The 22001-nt window shown below is 35.8% G+C and overlaps 2 protein-coding genes across 2 annotated transcripts; one reads left to right on the top strand and one right to left on the bottom strand.

The window, feature by feature from the left end:
* Positions 1-683: 683 nt before the first annotated feature.
* Positions 684-1769, top strand: LOC142537989 (protein DOG1-like 3). Its single transcript, XM_075643441.1, has one exon. The coding sequence runs from the start codon at positions 913-915 to the stop codon at positions 1558-1560; it is 648 nt and encodes a 215-aa protein (XP_075499556.1). The 5' UTR covers positions 684-912; the 3' UTR covers positions 1561-1769.
* A 16485-nt stretch (positions 1770-18254) lies between these two features.
* LOC142537988 (protein DELAY OF GERMINATION 1-like) lies at positions 18255-19243 on the bottom strand. The gene has a single exon (XM_075643440.1). The coding sequence runs from the start codon at positions 19164-19166 to the stop codon at positions 18423-18425; it is 744 nt and encodes a 247-aa protein (XP_075499555.1). The 5' UTR covers positions 19167-19243; the 3' UTR covers positions 18255-18422.
* Positions 19244-22001: the final 2758 nt, after the last annotated feature.

The raw sequence follows: 22001 nt of genomic DNA, 5'->3' as shown, positions 1-22001 counted from the left end.
GAGATAACGTCCGTGCTTACGAAGCACGGACCATCTCCATGTAGGTGATGTTCCGTGCTTACGTAGGTGATGTTCCGTGCTTCGTAAGCACGGATTGAAGTATTTCTGCAAATTTTTTTTTAAAAATTATTTTTGAATTTTTTTTAAAAAAAATTAAATATAAAAAAAACCCGTTGATTTTTTTGTTTCCAGAAAAAGATGTCCGTCTAACGTTGTTGGATTAGCGTTATAGCCAAATCCCTTTTTCGATCAGTAGCAAGATTTTACACTGTCCAGTAAGTTTCAAGATATAATTTCCCACCAACAACATTTTTGTCACACATCGCATGAATTCATATATACAAGAAAACAAAATACAGAGGATGCTGCTTCCCAGCCTGAAAACGATATCAGGGTGAATATATATCATCTGTTTCATCACGCATACCTTTCAGAGAATCTGCGCTCCATATTGAAAAAATAATCAGAGACGCACCTTGGTATCTCTAGTTGACACGTATTTTTTGTGAAGTAGGAACATAACAAGAATGATTTGGAGACTTGGGAAATTTTAGGATAAATAGAACAGATATTTAAATTGAAGACTTTGTCATCTTGTATCATTCAGAACATGCACCTGGCCGACTCATCAGAAAAAAACTAATTTATAAATTCAAAACTGTTGTTTAAGTAGTCTTATCCCTCTTTACAAAGTAAGCCTCGATCCCCTTGATTAACGTGAGCTCAAGTTAATCTTATTAATATTTCTCATATACATTGCATTCTGAAAATATATATTGCTAAAAAACGGAGAGCATTACCACACAATGGAAAATAACGGCCTGGGTTCTCAATTCAGTTGCTTTCGCCAATGGATGGATCTCCAAGAAGAAGACCTCTTGGAGCTCCAACAAGCACTTGATCTAAACGCAGATGGAGGTGATCATCATACAGGTAGAACTAAAGCATCTTGCAGAAAAGAACGTAATGCACTTTCAAGAATACGCAACCATGCGCCATAGCCTGGCCCGGGACGACGTATCTTCTTACTTTTCGCCCTCCTGGTGCTCATCGTTGGAGGGATCCATGTTGTGGGTGGGAGGCTGCAGGCCATCTATCTTCATCAGGCTTGTTTATGCCCTCTCCGGGAGAGAATTGGAGTTGAATCTTCGCGAATATCTTCAAGGCAGGAGAATTAATGGTGGGCTTGATTTATCAGCGAGTCAGATTCGGTCCATAAACAGTTTACATCTCAAGACAATTAGGCTAGAGGATAAGCTGTCCAGCAAATTGGCAAGTTTGCAAGAAGATATGGCGGATCAGCCGATTGCTTCAATGGCCCAGGAATCCTACGCCCATGGGGTAACGAACAGGGAGGTGAATGGAGCGTTGAATAAGCACGACGAGTCGATGTTGAATTTGCTGGAAGAAGCCGATAATCTAAGGTTGAGTACGATGAAGGAGGTGATCAGCATACTGACACCGTCTCAGGCTGTGGTATTTCTTGCCGCGGGGAAGAAGCTTCATCTTTGTCTTCATGAATGGGGTAGGATGAGGGATCATGAGCATGGAAGGCACTGAATTTAGGATATGATGTCAAGAAATTTCAAGTAGTTTTATGTGTGATATATGTTTCTTATGGCCATGGATATGGATTCCAGGTTCTGTGCTCAGTGTTTCAATTTGCTTAATCATACTATCGTGTTAATTATGTGTTGTTCTAAAATATGTAACAGTGTTTGATCCGTTGATTATGCCAAGGAATGTTATATTTACTGTTTCTTTTTCAGTTCTTGTCATAACAATTTTAATTTGTTTTTGGCTATCCTTCATTTTGAACCACCCGGATTCCATCGGTGAACCGATTGTTGGATTCCATTGATGCAACAAGATGAGATTCAAACAATGTACAGGCCGATTAAAGTTTCGACAAAAACTTGTGTAAAACGGTCACACGGGTCGTATTTTGTGTGACGGATATCTTATTTGGATCATCAATGAAAAAATATTATTTTTTATGTTAAGAGTATTACTTTTTATTGCGAATATCAGTAGGGTTGATCCGTCTCACATATAAAAATTCGTGAGACCGTTTCACAAGAGATCTACTCTTAAAGTTTTATAATAATTGGAGCTTGAAAGTATCCTGTTTAACATCAACGTGTTAATTGTGTTTATCAGATATAAATATCGTCTTAGATGTCATAACATTTTACAACAACACACATAAGAATAATAAAATATACAAATAATTAATTTAATTAAAATAACTCAGAAATAATTATACACAAATATATTCTCGTCTCGTGTGGAGCAATCTTTCACATGTATATATAGAGGTGTTATAACATTCATAGGAATCTAACAAAATATGAAAAAAATATTTTATTAGGAAATCAATTATTATTATTTTTTGATTAAAGAAAATCAATTATTTTTAACACATAAGAGCAACTCTTTTAATTAGTCAATAGTCGTATAAAAACAAAATTTCGAAAAAAAAATATTAATAAATTTATATCTTACTATCTTAGCAAAACAAAACAAAACACAAGTTTCTTTTAAGAGTTAAAAATAATTATGATTTTCATCTTTTCATTTATCTCACAAATTAAACTATTGGAGTTAGTGTGAGGCACTAATTGTTATTTATTGAAAGATCTAGACACACACAACATAACGTATAAAGATGACATGAGTAGAATTTTTTATTTTTACTTCGCCACTAGTTATTTCGGCGATTATTAATTATAAAGTAGTATGTGCCAATTAACTTCGGTAATAACATCGGCGAAGTAAAACATAATTTTTTTACTTCAAAATTTAAAAAACATTTGCGACGATTTTAAAAACACTGTCGCTAATTAATTGCGACGGTTTTACTTAAACCGTCGCTAGTTAGCGCACTTAGCGACCATTTAATAAAACTGTCGCTAATTATAGCGACGGTTTTTGATAAACTGTCGTCATTAGTGACAGTTTATTGAAACCATCGCTAATTATTGCGACGGTTTGTCCAAAAACCGTCGCTATTTCCAAAACCGTCGTAAATTGTCTATAAATTCCCCTCATTCGGTCCATTTTCTTTCACACCATTTCACATCTGTGATAAATTTCTCTTTATGCGATTTTAATTTCGATTTGCGGTAAGTTTTTTTTAGCTTCAATTTTTGATAAATTTTTGAATGTTGGAATCATGAATTTTGTTAGCATGTATCTACAAATAATTATAAAACTAATTTTTTTTATTAAATTATAAAAAAAATTTATATATATATATATATATATATATAAATAATTAGTGACGGTTTAATTAGCGACATATTTTGATATATTATGTTGCTAATTAGAGACAATTTATGTCAAAAACCGTCGCTAGTTAGCGAAGGTTTAGATCTCGAAACCGCATTAGCGACGTTTTTTTTTAAAAAATAGTCAATATGATTGCGAAATCGATAAAGTAAAAGACGTTGTTTTACTTCGGCATCGGTTTAATTCCGGACCGATTTTTCCTCATTGAACCGGCCAAATACTTCGCTAATTTCTTGGCTATGATTTCGGTTATAAATTTATAATGCGAAGTAAAATGGTACCCTATTACTTCACGTGCGTCTACTTCGTCAATTATCTACCTATGACTTCATTGAATAAGTAAAATAAATCAATAAAATTCTATTAGTGGACTTATATGCGAAAAAATAAAGACATACACAAATTCAAATATCTAGTAATTGATGTTGAAAATTGAGACTCCAACTTACGAGATATCACACACACAAATAACATGAATATTATAAACATTTTGTGCAATTGTACATCTTCATTGATTTAAAGAACTTGTATGTCGTTATTTATACCAAACTATCATAAAGAAACTTGATATTCAAATCTTATAATAATTGTCTGACATACGATAAATCACCATCTTAATCAGAATTAAATTATTTTTATAAACTTTAATAAAATAATCTAAAAACTTATCACCATATTAAAATGTCTTTGAGGCAGAGAGCTAGCCATAGGTTACGACGATCGATGCAATTATCAGGATATAAATTAAACTTGTAAGTAATTAATGATCGGGAAATAAAAGAATTGTTGAGGAAAATATCCCAGAAAAAACAAAAAGAAGAATTGAACGTATCGTAAACATCCAATTTAGCTCACCACTTCGATTGCCTCAGAAACCGTACCTATTTAATTTCATCGGTAAATAAAATCTCTTGGTTATTTTGCTTTTTGTCCTTACAGAAACGGTTTTTATTTTGTAAAAATGCGAAAACATCAATACCATCTCATTATTTTTTTCTTCTTTAAAACTTGTATTTGTTGGTTTCACGTGCGGTAATTTGAGATATTTACGTGGAAAACCCATAAAAATTATTATGATAAAAAAACACGGACAAGATTAAAATATTTTCAGTATAATATTTTATGGTGTACAACTCACTCATTGTGTTTCCAAAGAGAACACACACTCTTAATACATGAGAACAAACACCTCACAAATATTATAAAACTAATAGAAGAAATAAGAAAACTCAAGAGGAAGCTTGAGAATTAGATGATCTCAACTAATGGAGGAGAGCTCTATTTATATAGCTCCTCTGACTTGTGAACGCCAAAAGACAAATATCATGTTCGAATTCTCTACTGCATTTCAAAGAAGTCTGCCCCAACTTTAATGCATTCAATGAATTTATTGTTTGTCTGCCCCAACTTTAATGCATTCAATGAATTTATTGTTTGTCTGCCACTTTCTTTGACAAATCACTTGCCGACATTTCTCCCACTTGGAGACATTTCCACACATCTTTTCAGTCTTGCCGTTATCTACTGCTTACATTTTCGCTAGGCCACTTGAGGATCTACACCACTCAAACTTATCATTGTCCACTGGCTTGGTCAGAAAATCAGTTATGTTATCTTTTGTATGGATCTTCAGTATATCCACGCTTTCTTCTTCGACTAATTCCCGCATGAAGTGAAATTGGACTCCAATGTGTTCGTCTTGGAATGAAAGGCTGGATTCCTTGCGATGTGCAAGGCACTATGACTGTCACAAAACAAAGGAACATTCTCTTGTTTGTGTCCGATCTCCTCCAATAACCTTTTAATCCATATTGTCTCCTTGCAAGCTTGAGTAGCTGCCATGTATTCTGCCTCCGTTGTAGATAATGACACAACTGTTTGTAGTTTTAAAACCCAGCTTACTGCTCCCCTCGCAAGTGTAAACACATAACAAGTAGTAGATTTTCTCTTTTTAGGATCGGCTGCATAATTTGAATCAACATAGCCCCTGAGTGTAAAATCCGATCCTTCATAACATAAAGCAGCATTTGAGGTACCCTTAATGTATCTAAGGATCCTCTTGACAATGCTCCATTGCTCTTGTCCAGGATCCGCCATATACCGACTAACTGCTCCCACTGCTTGAGCAATGTTCGGTCTTGTACAGATCATGGTGAACATCAAACTTCCCACCGCCGATGCATATAGTACTCGAGACATCTCAATCCTCTCTGCTTCACTACTAGTACACATCTAGGAGGATAACTTGAAGTTAACAGGAAGAGGGGTCGATATTGGCTTGCTATCTTGCACGTTGAAGCGTTGCAAGACTTTCTTCAAATAATTTTTTCGGGAATTGCCAAATCTTTTTGTTACCTTCTGTCTCAATTAACTTGGATCCCTAGAATCTTGGTTGCCGGTCCAAGTCCTTCATATCAAATTCTCTAGTCAACTGTGCCTTCAAACCTTGGACCTGATCTTTGTTGGGGCTTGTTACCAACATGTCATCCACATACAACAATCATCACCAGACGTCTTGAAATACATACAAGGGTCTGCACTCAGTCTGTTGTATCCAAGGCTCATGATATAGGAATCAAATCTCTTGTACCAACACCTCGGCGCATGTTTGAGACCGTACAAAGATTTGTTCAACCTGCAAACCAAGTTCTCTTTGCCTTTTTCCGTAAAACTTTCTGATTAGAGCATATAGATTTCTTCTTCAAGATTCCATGAAGAAATGTTTTTTTCACATCTAGCTGTTCTAGATGTAGGTCAAATACCGCATATAATGTCAGAACTGCTCTGAATGTTGTAAGCCGAACCACATGTTAAAATATCTCATTGAAGTCAATGTCTTCTTTCTGAGCATATCATTTTACCACCAATTTAGCACGATACCGCTCCACTTGATTATTGTCATCACGCTTGATCTTATATACACATCTGTTTCCAATGGCTTTCCTCCATCGTGGTAGTGTAACAAGATCTCAAGTTTTATTCTTGTCTAATGTCTCCAACTCTTCTTCCATTGCTATCATCCACAAGGATACATCCGAGATTTGAATAGCCTCGTAGAAACTCGATGGATCACCATTATCAGATAATAGACAGTATGCAATTTTGCTTTCAGTGACATAATCTGAAAGCCGATCTGGTGGTCTTCTGTCTCGAGCTGACTATCTCACATTGGAAACCTCAGACTCAACATGTTCTTGTTATTCGTGCTTTGGTACTACTTCACAAGAATTTTGACTTTCATCCGTCCCATTTTCCACTTGAAATATAATAGTTTCTGAATTCAGTGTACCTTTGTCTCCCTTTACTTTATCTTCCTCGAATATAACATCTCTGCTGATGACAAACTTGTGGATAGTATGATCTCACAAACGAAACCCCTTTACTCCAGCAACATAACCCAAGAAGATACATTTTCTGGATTTTGAATCTAACTTCGATCTTTCTTGCTCATTGTACAAAACGTACACAGGACTTCCAAATGTATGAAAATGAGAATAATCTACCGGCTTTCTGGTCCACATCTCCATCGAAGTCTTCAAATCAATCGCTACTGAAGGATAACGATTGATAATATAACAAGCACGACTTATGCCCAAAATGACATTTCTAGACTTGCAGTCTTCAACATGACTCTTGTTCTGTTCAACAAGGTTCTATTCATCTGCTCCACCACTCTATTCTGTTGAGGTGTGTAAGCCGTCGTGAATTGTATTTTGATGCCCCATGTTGACAAAATGTATCAATTCATCATTAGTATATTCTCCTCCATTGTCAGTCCTCAAACACTTGATTTTCTTTTCAAAATCAAGTTCAACCCGTGATTTGAAATCTTTGAAGATCTGGAAAACATCTGATTTCTTTTTGATTGGATATACCCAAATCTCCTAGATAAATCATCTAGGCAAATTATCTCGCTCCTTCTATGGATACAACTGGTGCTTGCCAAACATCCGAATGAATCAACCCCAATATGATTTTGCTTTTGGCAGTAGAAGTTCCAAATTTTAATCTGTGTTGTTTACTGGTAACACAATACTCACAAAAAGGTAATGACACTTTTGTAAGTCCCGACAACAGCTTCCATTATGAGAGAATTTTCAACCATCGTTCTGATATATGCCAGAGCTTTCTATGCCGTAAAACTGTTAATTCTTCTCCTGAACCAATTGATGCAACAGCCAGTTCCGCCTCTTTGTGTGTTTCTCCCAAAAATACATACAGATTTGCAGCAACTTTTTCCGTCTTCATAACCACAAGCGCACCCTTCACAATTTTCATGATCTCATTCTCGATAGGGGCTTTGCACCCGGTATCATCCAATTGCCCCAAAGACAAAAGATTTTTCGTCAGTCCTCACATGTTGTACCTCCTGTATGGTGTGAATGGTGCCATCAAATATTATAATAATGATAGTACCGACCCTAGTGATTTCAAAGGCATAATCATTTCCCATGAATACCGATCATCCTGAGACTGGTTCACAACGATCAAACTATTCTCTCTGAGACGTCATGCGCCACGTCGCTCCTGAATCCATAATGCATGTGTCACAAAATTTGTGCCTGCCTTCTGAAACTGTTGCTGCTTCGCTGAAAAACATTTCACCACCGCCTGAATTACTGACCACATTTCCTTGAGAACTTTTTCCGATACTCGTACACTCTTTCTTGAAGTGCCATTTACCGCCACATTTAAAGCAGTAAATATTTTTCTTCTTACTTCTTGACTTTGATCTACCTCGTCTTTGACTCTCACTGAAGTCACGGTGTGGGGACCCGGACGCTAATAATTTTCTTAGTCATCTTTGGGATTTAATTATCAATTAAGATAAACAGGGTCTAAAATTTTTTTCTTTAAAATGCGGAAGGTAATGGAATCAATCTATTATACAAACCAGTATAATAATACAAATATTGTACAACCTGCTTCTAGTTCAAACTAATCGAAGGTTCAACTACTAAATCTCAAGTATTAAACCAAGTCTACAATAAGTCCGACATCACCACTCTAACTCATCTTCTCTCATCATCTTCTTGACCCCGATCCTGTCCCACCTCTTGTCATGCACACACACAAAACAAGACAACAGCCGGATACTCCGGTGAGAATAAATCCCAGTATAAAACATGTATACATGCATATACACAATATAAATCATCAAGCATATTATCATGCATAAAATTCATAACAATAGGTTTCATAGTCTAGGAAACCAAATCAAAATAAACATGCCGTAAAAATGGGTTCCATAATCTCTGAAACCAAAATAAAATAAGCATGCAACTCAATTCAATTCATATCTTGACTCGACTCGACTCTAACTTTAGGGATCCCGGTGTGAATAAGACGTCACTATCTGTCACCTACCCTCCCAATCGGGGTAACTGTACGTCTTATTCCTAGACTTCGGTCCTGTCTGTATCGAATGTCTACAATCGGAGTGAATTTGATCCGAAGCGTCGATACCACCGAACATCTAGTTTGGCAAGTCTGCCAATGACTCTCCTATGTCAAATGCTTGAATATAAATCTATAAACAAGGCATCGTCATATCAAGAGATTTGAATATAATTCCATAAACAAATCAATTATATCAAAAGGTAAACAACAACCCTAGTATGTGATTTTGTTGGGGAACTCAAATTGAATCTCATTTGAGTTGTGTCTTCCCCAAAACAAAACATGAATTATACCTTTGTCTTACCGGTCTGACGAAGACGAAGTCTTGTATTCCAATCTGTCCATAACCAGTCTGGCAATGACAATCGTATAAATACAATATCAGTATATAATTCGATTCAAAACCTGTTCTGATCAATACTCAAATCAGTATATAATCTGATCCATATCTGAACAAGGTACAATCTAATTCATATCAACGATATCATCGAAATCATTACGGAATCTGATCAATATCAATCTACTGATGTTTCGACGGCAATAACAATATAGTTTCGATATCCCCGTCAATCTCAACATCACAGATATAATATCAGAATTCATAATCAGTATCAGTACAATTCATAATCTCAATATCTGTACACTTAAGATCAGTAATAGCACAACTCGGATATCAATTCCAATCAATATCTTTCGAAATCATAACAATTGTATAAACAGTCTATTCTTAAATCTGACTTCAATTATACAATGTCTACTATAGCAGAAACATCATATCTGATTCATATTCAATTCTGACAATATCATAAATTCAAATCATGTCTAAACGTAACGAAACTTACGTCCAGTTGTAGCCTGCGTCGATAGGAACACAGTACTGAAGTCGGATTCAAAAACAGACGGACGGATTTCTCAAAACTTAAATTTCTCAAGTACAAAGAAGCTTGAGGATTTTCTCTGAACTTTGGATCAATTTCCACTGTAATGGCCGAGGGAATAAAGTAATATATATACCACATGCATGCTAGGACAAGTGGCCCATTTCTTTCTCGCGCACGTCGTACCGCGGGTGCGCTCACTTTTGCACCGCGGGTTCGCTCCATGTATTGATATGCATCAACTTTCCCCGAAGCTTGGACCGCGGGTGCGGTCTGTCTTTTAACGCGGGTGCGCTGACCTTACTGGTACAACACCGCGAGTGCGGTCTGTCTAGCACCACGGGTGCGGTGTCACTTCCGTAATTAATCTCCAACTCTCTGTCCATCAACCGCGGGTGCGGTCTTGTTCGCAGCGCGGGTGCGCTCATGCTACTGTAATTCTTACACAATTCATGAGCTCAACCGCGGGTGCGGTCTATATTTCATGCACCACTTCATAATCTCATTTAGTGCTTCTCATTACATGTCATGCATACTCATATCTTCCGAATATCACATCAATGAAGATTAATAAATCTCGAGCCTTACATTTCTTCCCCTCTAAGAAATGATTTCGTCCTCGAAATCACAAGTAATCAATTCAGATATATCAGAAGAAATGTATACAGAGTTTAAATCAAAATTCATCTCAATGAATCCATTCTGAAATCTTAATCTCATGACAAGTTCTGTCTTTCAGATAGTCTCTTCGAGGCCCTGTCACTTACTGTATTTTCAATAATAGAATAGTCTTCATTCTGAAATATCTTTCTTGTACGAATCTGTGATTCTAAATTGGAATAATAATTCAAGAGCATAATATCATAATACCCTTCAAAATAACTGTTACAGAATCAATCTCACCATCCTGTCTATACAACATCCGTATATATCAATCAACGGCTCATACCAAATCAATATCATCAGTTGATATCAGATCTGTTTATCCCAGTTAAGGATATATTAAATCTTCGGCCCCAAATACCAATCGTCACTATCCGACGTTGGCGTATTAAGTCTGTCTGGTCTGAGCTATCTTCATTCTCTTCTGAATTAGCTACATTTTCTTTGTCATATCTCTGACCGTATCAACTCCTATCTCAGGTATCTTCGAGATATTATTTTTATACCAACGAAATCTGCAGTACTCACTGTACAATATATCGTCTGTAACTATCTCATTACTCTTCTGATGGCTATTATCATACTATAATTCATAGGATGACAATATGTCATATTAACTGGTGCTAGCATCCAGCACTGCCACTCCCTGGATATCTCCCAATATCCGAATAGTACGCTCTGGCTATCTGTCAGTCTATGGATAATATATGAATGAGTTCATGGTACGTTCTGCCACAGTTACAAACTCAATCAAAATCACAATCTGATATAGTATAGTTCTACATTCTGATCAATCTGACCATTTCTTTGACATCGATCTTTGTTATCTGGTCATGTTTGTACATCATCTTATACAAACTAATAGATATAGATTGAACAATCTGTCAATCACAATCATATTATATCACAATATGGAAAGTATTATAATGATCTCATTACGAAATTCATCGAATTATACTCCCCATGTCTAGTCAGAATATACAAATTCTGTAATAATTCTTCTGATCTCTATCTTTCTATCTTCATTTATTGGCGGTTCAGACATTTCAGTACAATTCAGCCAACATTTCAGCATAAATTCTGCCATAACTGATTTAATCGGTCTATATCAAAACTATCTGTTCGAATTATCATATACTTTCTGTTACCTGAATGACTACTGAATCCATTTCTGTGCGCTTCTGACCCTATCTGTCATTTTCAATTCGAACTATTTGGTATAAACAATCAGTTAATAATATAAATTAAAAAAAAATACTTACCTGGTATTCGGTTCTGATTGTCGACATCAAATTCTGTTATACAATTTTGAAACATTTGACATCACAAGATAATCATTCTCATACCGTAAAATCACATATCTGTCACTCTGATCGATGCTCTGTTCTGATTATTGAAATTAAGCTCTGAACATTCTGATTATATTTCTGATCTACTGAAATTCTCGAATTCAACTCTGATTCGGTTTGAATAATCTATATCAAACACTGATTCAGAATAACAGTACTATCAAATCAGATTCATAATATCAATAATCTATACTGATCTAGTGAGTTTAGTAAACTCATAAAACGGCAATTCCTAGCAATATTGTCAATTCTGACTAATCAATCACGTCTTCTTGTCGTTTTGATCAACTGCTATATATCATCTGCAAATACAATATGTCCTCAAACAATATAAGCTGTCTCAAATATTGTGTTAGAACAATAACATTACTCAGGCAGACACAAAACAACAATCGTATACGAAAATCTGTCAATTCAGACCAAAATAAATTTCAGACATTTCTGCTCTGTCTGATATCGATATTATTTTTATCTACTGATCATGATCGTAACTGTGTCAAAATCAATAGGTATACTAACTTCAGATATCGCATATTCTGAATACAATATGTTTCAAGCAGGATTCATATCTGAATAATTTCTGTATACAATAATCATAGTTCTCAGAGTATTCAATACAATCTTCAGATATTCGATTCAGTCAATCAGATGCTGTAAGTATATCAAAACATCATAGATACAACGAGCATGAAGCCATCATAATATCTCTGAACATACTGAAACATGCCAAAGAGAAACATTAAATTAGATGTAACTCCTGGTCGGTACTCTTCTACTGATCTTTCAATTCTTTCAGTGTCATTCTGTACATTCAATATCATCCTGTACTGAATTCTAAAACGACACCCAATACCTGGTATCGATTCAATTCTGAAATCTATCTTTCTGATATCAAGCAATCTGAAATCTTATCTAGCAATTATCAGCCAACTCGTACATCACTGGCAATCTGCCAATGCTAGGCTCGATTTCAGTATGTCTACTGAATATATAAGGATGCCATCTGCTCCTTTCTGTAATAATCGAATCATAATCAATACAGATATCAAAGGAATTCTAAATCTAGAATCCTTATCGAGGAAATCTTTACTCATCAGCCATATCTGGTTTGAATTCTATACTCTCCTGACAAGAATCTATAATAGTTCTGTACTTGTCCAGCATATTAATATCAATAATGCGGTCAACTCAGAAATACAAGTACATCATAATCTAACTCGACCTCATTCTCATCTTACTGTAGTACACAATATATCACAGAAATCTCTGATATCAATTTTTCTTTCCCAGAAGGTACAAAAATTAATACTACAGCAATACAGACCCAACAGGTACCGTATATATCAATGCAACTCAGTCAAAGACAATCGTAAGAAATGCATTAATATATATATCAATGCATATGCAATATAATCATAAAAGAACAGTACCTGCCACTATATCATCAAGTGCCTCTTGGGTCTGTTCCTCGGTCACTACCACCAGATGGTCCAGCTCCCTGAAATCTGCGGGAATTTCTCTGGGGACAAACTCTAGCAAAGTGTCCTGGTTGTCGGCAGATACGACAACTACCAGTCACTCCCTGGCATTGCTATGTGGAATGTCTCCCTCCGCAAATCCTGCAATACACTCCAGTATAACTTGGGCTGGAACCACTGGAGCTAGTTGAACCGCTCAGTCCGCTTCCTAACTTCTTAAATGGTTTCTTTCGAGCTTTCAGCAAATCTTGCTTTCCACTCGTACTGCCTTTATCAAATCGGAGAGGGGATTGCTGTACCTGGGGTTGCATCGCACACACCCTTTTTAGTTGCCTAATCAGACTCGCCTCCTCTCTCTTCGCTCTACTCAAGGCATCAGCAAAATGATAAGGTCGCTGCATATTCATCAATGCAACTATCTCCGAGTTCAATCCTCTGATGAACTGATCCGCTACAGCTTCATCATTCCCAATTACATTAGGAGCAAAACGCAATAGAGTAGAGAATTTAGCAACATATCCTTCAATATTCAGTTGACCTTGTCTCAAATTCTCAAATTCTGCTTTCTTGTCCTCCCGGTATGAAACCGAGAAAAATCTTCGATAAAATTTAGTTCTGAATATTTCCCACGAAATCACTGTACCTTTCTGTTCTAGCATTCTTTTACTTGTAATCCATCAACTTCTGGCAGTCTCTCGTAACTGGTGGAATATCAGTTTAATTCTCTGCTCATCTGAATAATCAAGTAAATCAAACAATATTTCTATGTCATCAAACCAGTTCTCACAATCTTCAGACGTCTCGACACCACTCAGAATCGACGGCTGAAATAACTGAAATTCTTCCAACTGTATTTCCATCTGAGTTTCTGATACATCTATCTGTTCAGTCGAAGTACTACCCCTTTCTGGAATTCTCCGTGGAGGTATATCTGCTTATCAAACCATTAGTACTCAAATACTACAAATCTATTCCAATCTTTCTCTGATCATCTTACTGCTGATCATGAATCAGATCCGATTCATACTCAGTGATACATAATACCAACTCAAATCAGATAATCAGGTAAACATGTATTTTAAAGCAGTAAAGCATAATGTCATGCTAGCACACACAATGTAAGTCAACATTAAAATAAATCTCATGCTAGCAATCACATGCAAGGAAAGAAAACTCAATCTACCCCGCTCATTCTCTTCTATCTCAGTCTAAAGGATCTATGGCTCCGATACCACCTGTTGTGGGAACCCGGACGCTAATCATTTTCTTAATCATCTTTGGGATTTAATTATCAATTAAGATAAACAGGGTCTAAAATTTTTTTCTTTAAAATGCGGAAGGTAATGGAATCAATCTATTATACAAACCAGTATAATAATACAAATCTTGTACAACCTGCTTCTAGTTCAAACTAATCGAAGGTTCAACTACTAAATCTCAAGTATTAAACCAAGTCTACAATAAGTCCGGCATCACCACTCTAACTCATCTTCTCTCATCATCTTCTTGACCCCGATCCTGTCCCACCTGTTGTCATGCACACATACAAAACAAGACAACAGCCGGATACTCCGGGGAGAATAAATCCCAGTATAAAATATGTATACATGCATATACACAATATAAATCATCAAGCATATTATCATGCATAAAATTCATAACAATAGGTTTCATAGTCTAGGAAACCAAATCAAAATAAGCATGCCGTAACAATGGGTTCCATAATCTCTGAAACCAAAATAAAATAAGCATGCAACTCAATTCAATTCATATCTTGACTCGACTCGACTCGACTCTAGGGATCCCGGTGTGAATAAGACGTCACTGTCTGTCACCTACCCTCCCAATCGGGGTAACTGTACGTCTTATTCCTAGACTTCGGTCCTGTCTGTATCGAATGTCTACAATCGGAGTGAATTTGATCCGAAGCGTCGATACCACCGAACATCTAGTTTGGCAAGTCTGCCAATGACTCTCCTATGTCAAATGCTTGAATATAAATCTATAAACAAGGCATCGTCATATCAAGAGATTTGAATATAATTCCATAAACAAATCAATTATATCAAAAGGTAAACAACAACCCTAGTATGTGATTTTGTTGGGGAACTCAAATTGAATCTCATTTGAGTTGTGTCTTCCCCAAAACAAAACATGAATTATACCTTTGTCTTACCGGTCTGACGAAGACGAAGTCTTGTATTCCAATCTGTCCATAACCAGTCTGGCAATGACAATCGTATAAATACAATATCAGTATATAATTCGATTCAAAACCTGTTCTGATCAATACTCAAATCAGTATATAATCTGATCCATATCTGAACAAGGTACAATCTAATTCATATCATCGATATCATCGAAATCATTACGGAATCTGATCAATATCAATCTACTGATGTTTCGACGGCATAACAATACAGTTTCGATATCCCCGTCAATCTCAACATCACAGATATAATATCAGAATTCATAATCAGTATCAGTACAATTCATAATCTCAATATCTGTACACTTAAGATCAGTAATAGCACAACTCGGATATCAATTCCAATCAATATCTTTCGAAATCATAACAATTGTATAAACAGTCTATTCTTAAATCTGACTTCAATTATACATAGCAGAAACATCATATCTGATTCATATTCAATTCTGACAATATCATAAATTCAAATCATGTCTAAACGTAAAGAAACTTACGTCCAGTTGTAGCCTGCGTCGATAGGAACACAGTACTGAAGTCGGATTCAAAAACAGACGGACGGATTTCTCAAAACTTAAATTTCTCAAGTACAAAGAAGCTTGAGGATTTTCTCTGAACTTTGGATCAATTTCCACTGTAATGGCCGAAGGAATGAAGTAATATATATACCACATGCATGCTAGGACAAGTGGCCCATTTCTTTCTCGCGCACGTCGTACCGCGGGTGCGCTCACTTTTGCACCGCGGGTGGGCTCCATGTATTGATATGCATCAACTTTCCCCGAAGCTTGGACCGCGGGTGCGCTGACCCTACTGGTACAACATCGCGGGTGCGGTCTGTCTAGCACCGCGGGTGCGGTGTCACTTCCGTAATTAATCTCCAACTCTCTGTCCATCAACCGCGGGTGCGGTCTTGTTCGCAGCGCGGGTGCGCTCATGCTACTGCAATTCTTCCACAATTCATGAGCTCAACCGCGGGTGCGGTCCTTTCTTTACCGCGGGTGCGGTCTATATTTCATGCACCACTTCATAATCTCATTTAGTGCTTCTCATTACATACTATGCATACTCATATCTTCCGAATATCACATCAATGAAGATTAATAAATCTCGAGCCTTACACACGGTCCATAAATATTCCTCTTATCATCGGCAAAGCCTATGCCTTCTTCAAAGTTACCAACCTATCTTCCTTACTCTTGCGCCGAATTTCTTCACCGAGAACCGCAGTTAAGACATTGTCGAATTTTAGAAAGCCAATAAGAATATTGTTAGTTATGTTGATGATAAGTTGATCATATGAATCTGGTAGACTTTGAAGTATAAGCTCCATACATTCATTTCCTCTGTTTTATGCCCCATGGAAGTGAGTTGGGCAAATATAGTATTTATTATGTTGATATGGCCGGTCATCGATGAGGATTCCGCTATCTGAAGAGTATAAAGCCTTCTCTTTAGGAAAATCATGTTGTATAGCGAATTGACCCCGTACATCTTTGTCAGAGTATCCCAGATAACTTTTGTTGTCTTTATCTCTAAGATACTTGACAATATTTCGTCTGCTATAGCCAAGTGTAAATTGGCAACAGCATTGTCATTCATCTCATCCCACTTTCCATCGTCTGTAATTTCCACCGGTCTATCTCCAATAGCCATCAAGCAATTCTCATTTTTTAAAACTGCTTGTATCTTTATTTTTCACAGTATAAAATTGCTTACATTGAACTTTGTTATCTCGTACCTGCCCGCCATTATGTCTACAACAATTTTACTAGACTGGACAAATAATCCCGCCTTAATAAAAAATCCCAAAAAAACTTTTCTGATATGGAAGATCAGTTTAGGCTGTAACCACAGAGCATACTCAGAATTTTAAGAAATTTAAAACCAAGGCTCTGATACCACTTGTTGGTCCCACGTGCGGTAATTTGAGATAATAAATATGAAAATAAAGAATGAATTGGACACCGAGATTTACGTGAAAAACCTCTAAAAATTATTAGGGTAAAAACCACGGACAAGATGAAAAGATTTCCACTATAATATTTTATGGTGTACAATTCACTCACTGTGTTTTCAAAGAAAACACACACTCTCTTAATATATGAGAATAAACACCTCACAAATATTATAAAACTAATAGGAGGAATAAGAAAACTCAAGAGAAAGCTTGATCAGAATGCGATTATCTCAACTAATGGAGGATAACTCTATTTATAGAGCTCCCTGGCTTATGAACACGAGAAGACAAATATCATGTTCGAATTCTCTACTGCATATTCAAATAAGTCTGCCCCAACTTTAATGTATTCAATGAATTTATTGTTTGTCTGCTCACTTTCTTTGACAAATAACTTGTCGAGAGTATTTACATTTATTAATAAACTCATCATTTTCTATTTAAATTTTTATTACTCCTGGAAATAAATTATTATTATATTTTATTACAATACAATACAATATATTTTATTTTTAAAAAAACTTTCCTCATACTCTCAGAAGACATAAATATTAGAAAAATATTATGTTATGATTTTTTTAATTAAAATCAAACGTATATTCTACTGTCTTGAAACAATTTATGTTCTGTATATAAATCTGAAAAATATAAAAAATTAAATCACACACAAAAATATATATTGTTTTGAAACAATTATTAGGGTAAACCATGCTCATGGTTATCACTATCTGAGAGGCAAAGTCAATTACTGGTTATAACGTAGGCGCACAAATGCATGTTTCATTATTTTATTATAACATTTAATGTGATTGGAATAATATTTTTTTAATATTTTAAACATTATAATAAATCGATTATCTACATTCAAAAATATGAAGCCTATTAAAATATATATCTTGGCAACGGAAGTAACAAAAATAGAATCAAATTGATTTTCCAAATGTTTTTCTCGATGTTTCTCAATGTCTCGGCTATTTACGGAACGTGAGAAGCATATCATTAAAGAAATCAACGTCATTAACATAATAATGGTGCGCACACATTCACCCGGTCCCTATGTTGCTGATTTCCTGAAACAAAAAACACGTACGAAACTAAAATCATTCCCGAGTTTATACAAACTGAGAAATCAAACCTGATTTCACGATCCACAAACTTTTCACGGAAACAGACTTCTCATTAATTTTCTCGAGTTATTTAATTCCTACCATGATCAAGATCTCTCTTCTTACCCCAATCCTGCATGCATAGACGAAGCTTCTTCCCAGCAGCAAGAAAATCCACTCCCTGTCTCGGCGTGAGTATCCTGACTACCTCCCTCATTGTGTTGAGTCTCAAATGATCAGCTTCCTCCAATATAACCGCCATAGCGCTGCCATGCTTATCCAGCGCCTCGTCCACCTTGCTATTGCACTGGCAGCCTGATTTCACAGCTATTGCCGCCAGCGGCTGGTCCAGAACATCTTCCTGCAAACTCGCCAGACGGCTCGACAGCTTTCTTTCTTCAACGATCGTGTTTCCTTGCAGCTTGTCCACCATGGATATTTGCCTGGCCGACAGCTCACCCAGGTTCCCGATTCTTGCGCCTCTGAGGAACTCGGCCAATTGGGATTCGATTTCCAGGCCGCATAACGCATAAATCAGCCGGATATAAGATGAGGGTCTGCAGCCGCCTATCCATAGGAGTGATCTCTCCAGAGAAGTACACCAGGTCGGAGCGAAATAGGGGGAGACGTCGGCTCGCGCCATGAGGCTTCGTTTGTGGTTGTAATCTTGGAAATTATCCATGATTTTCTCGATCAATTGGCTTAATTCAGCATTAGTAGCGCACCCGTTTGTGTTCTGGGCAATGACTTGGTTGAGTTCCGAAAGTTCTTGTTCTTGGAGAGTCATCCATTCTTGGTAGAAGCAAGCTTCTCTGTTTTGATCACTTGTTGCCATTGATGAGGTGGAGTTTAGTTCTGCAATTTGAGCTGATATATTTAAATCTGGATGCGGTTGTATCCCATTTATAAAGGAAAAATAAATCTGTTCGGTGTTTCAATTTTGAATTGATCTATATGATTTTTAAAATTTGATTTAGTATACTTTTTTTTTTTTTTTTTTTGACCTCAAACTTATTTTACCGGAGTATTAAAATAATCTGTAAATGTTGTTTTGACATTAAAAAAAGTAAAGATGGTCTCACGGATCGTATTTTGTAAGACGAATCTCTTATTTGGGTCATCTATGAAAAATATTACTTTTTATGCTAAAAGTATTACTTTTTATTGTTAATATCAGTAGGGTTGACCCGTTTCACACATAAAGATTCGTGAGACCGTCTCACAACAGACCTGTTCTTAAAAAAATTGTAAACAGAAAAACAGGAAAAAAAATTATTAGAAAATAAAAATTAATATATCAAACCTAAAATTTAATGAACTAAAACCCAAAATTCTACAAATTAATATAAAAATAAATAAATTTCCCCTGTTTATAAACCAAGTAGTTAAAGTCTTGTTCGCTAAGAAATCTAAAATCAGAAAGCTCACAAAATGGAACAAATTTATGTTCTCACTACAAAGAAGACAGAATCTTCAATCAAACCTTTTCTGTGGAGATTTGAAACCCCCCGTGCTGATCACTGAGACTGGACTGGAGTGGATAAAGGCAAAATGCCTTTTTCTTTCTTAAACCAATTTCTGGATTTTTATATTTAAAAAATAACCTGAACTTATAATTATTTTAATTTGTGTTGGATGCGGAATTGATAATTAAATACTACAATTAAATATGTTTTGATAATGTCATCCCAACCGAGTCCCCGGTGCTTCTAAATAAAAATTCAAAAATAACAAATTTCGGGATATATAAATTTTAAACAATATATTATTCATAAATAATTATGTTCTTAGATTTCCAGTCAGATTCGGGTTCAATTCAATTTGACACAAACCCAAAAACTTCCCACCCTAATCTGATTTTTCGGGTCGGGTTGACAGGTCGCTTTTATTTTTGATACGGCTACAAAACTAAGCTGCTAGACTAGGTACAACATATACATATTAGCAGTTCAATATCAAACAAAATGAGAAAATAATGTATTTTATCGAGTCAATAAAATTATACTGTTACAACCAGAAAAAAATATGTAAATCCTATTACACCTAACAAAAAAAACTTTTCTTCTAAGGCTTGATATGCTATTCTCTTTCCTTCTTCATATCTTTTTTCGTCTTCATATTTGGATTTTTTGAATTTTTCACTTTTGTTCTTCCAATTTCTTGTTATCTTCTCTCTTTTTGCATCATCACACTGTATGTACTCGATAATTTCTTGCAGCTAGCTCACAATAGTTGTTTGTGTGAAACCCCGACTTTTTCTGGAGATAAGAATTTTGATGATAAGTCTAATTTTGGGATAAATAAACCAAGATCTAAGATTTTATACGATATTGATACTAGATAAAGATATAAGATTTGATAGGATATTGATACCAGATAAAGATATAAGATTTGATAATATCATAGATAAAGATATAAGATTTGAGATGATATTGATATTTGGGTAAGGAAAATGAGATAGATAAGAGATAATAATCTATCATAAATTCAAGTTTGATTCGAAGTTCAAACGCGAGGATAATACACGATCAGGATAGCAGCCACCTCCCTATAAATAGGAGAAGCTTTCATTCAGAATTTACACCTCATTTACACATCAAATTTTAGAGTTTTTGCTCTCCAATTTTCAAAATTCCTCTCCAAAAATTCTGCACGAGATCGTTCATAAATAGGATATGACTTCCAAACCCCATCTTCACCGTTCATAATTTTTTCGACGTACTTTTGAACATACTGGGAAAATTTGAGCCTGATCCAACGGTTCAATAAGGCGCAATGAATTTTTCAAGACGACTGATTTTTTCGGACGATGGTGCTGCTGCGTTTTCGAAGTGCCAATTGCACGATTCTTTTATGATTTTCGAATTTTTCATGTTTTCTTCCAGATCTAAGGTAAGTGGGCTTGTTTTAAAATATGTTGCGTACGAATTATTTCGTTTTCGAAAGTTTCGGTTGAGCACCTTCACTCTGTTTCTACGTTCTTTTTTTGTGCGATTTTGGTACGTTTACGTGTTGGCACTGTGAGGATTCACTGAAAATGGGTGGGAATCCCAACATATGGCCCTTCACGGTGGGATAGAACCGTTTTATGGCCTCGCCCCCTTAGAGAATTAAAAATTAGGGACTGATATCAGTAAACCATAGAAGGTGGAAAAATCGTAGTGCTGTTATGATATGAATATGATGTATGTTATGAAAAGAAATGATATGTTTATGTGTCATTTTCGAAAATTCTGTAAGTATTTTTATGTTGTGCTCGAACGGCCTCCACTTGCTGGGTATTTCCCAAAATACTCACCCCTTACTCTACCCTCCCCAGACAAATCAGAGGAAGAAATAAAGAAAGAAGAATTAGACACCAGTTTGGGGCTGATAGTTGACGCATGAAGATTTTTAAGTAAGAAGATGGTATTGTGAGTTTTTAGTTCAAGTTATAAACATTTCCGCAAGTTTGCATCGTTTTCAGAGTTACTATTGTAAAGACAATTTTATTTTTTTATGGCATTTATGATATAAACTGGTTTTGGTTTATACTGTACTACGAGACTTGTTGTTTAGCAATTATGTGATTGTTGAATAACGCCGGTGTCGACTAACCCCAGTCTCGGGGCGTGACATTTAAGTGGTATCAGAGCCGCCAGGTTCATAATCCAGTTGGGGAAAATTTTAC

This window comes from Primulina tabacum, chromosome 2, assembly GCF_025594145.1.
Source record: "Primulina tabacum isolate GXHZ01 chromosome 2, ASM2559414v2, whole genome shotgun sequence".
In the NCBI taxonomy this organism is placed as follows: domain Eukaryota; kingdom Viridiplantae; phylum Streptophyta; class Magnoliopsida; order Lamiales; family Gesneriaceae; genus Primulina; species Primulina tabacum.
The sequence above is the reverse complement of the archived record's forward strand: the minus strand, read 5'-3'. Positions and strand labels throughout refer to the sequence as shown.

Bases quoted from the DNA above. Each gene is read 5' to 3' on its own strand.
- LOC142537988 (XM_075643440.1), bottom strand. From the start codon at position 19,166: ATGGCAACAAGTGATCAAAACAGAGAAGCTTGCTTCTACCAAGAATGG.
- LOC142537989 (XM_075643441.1), top strand. From the start codon at position 913: ATGGAGGTGATCATCATACAGGTAGAACTAAAGCATCTTGCAGAAAAG.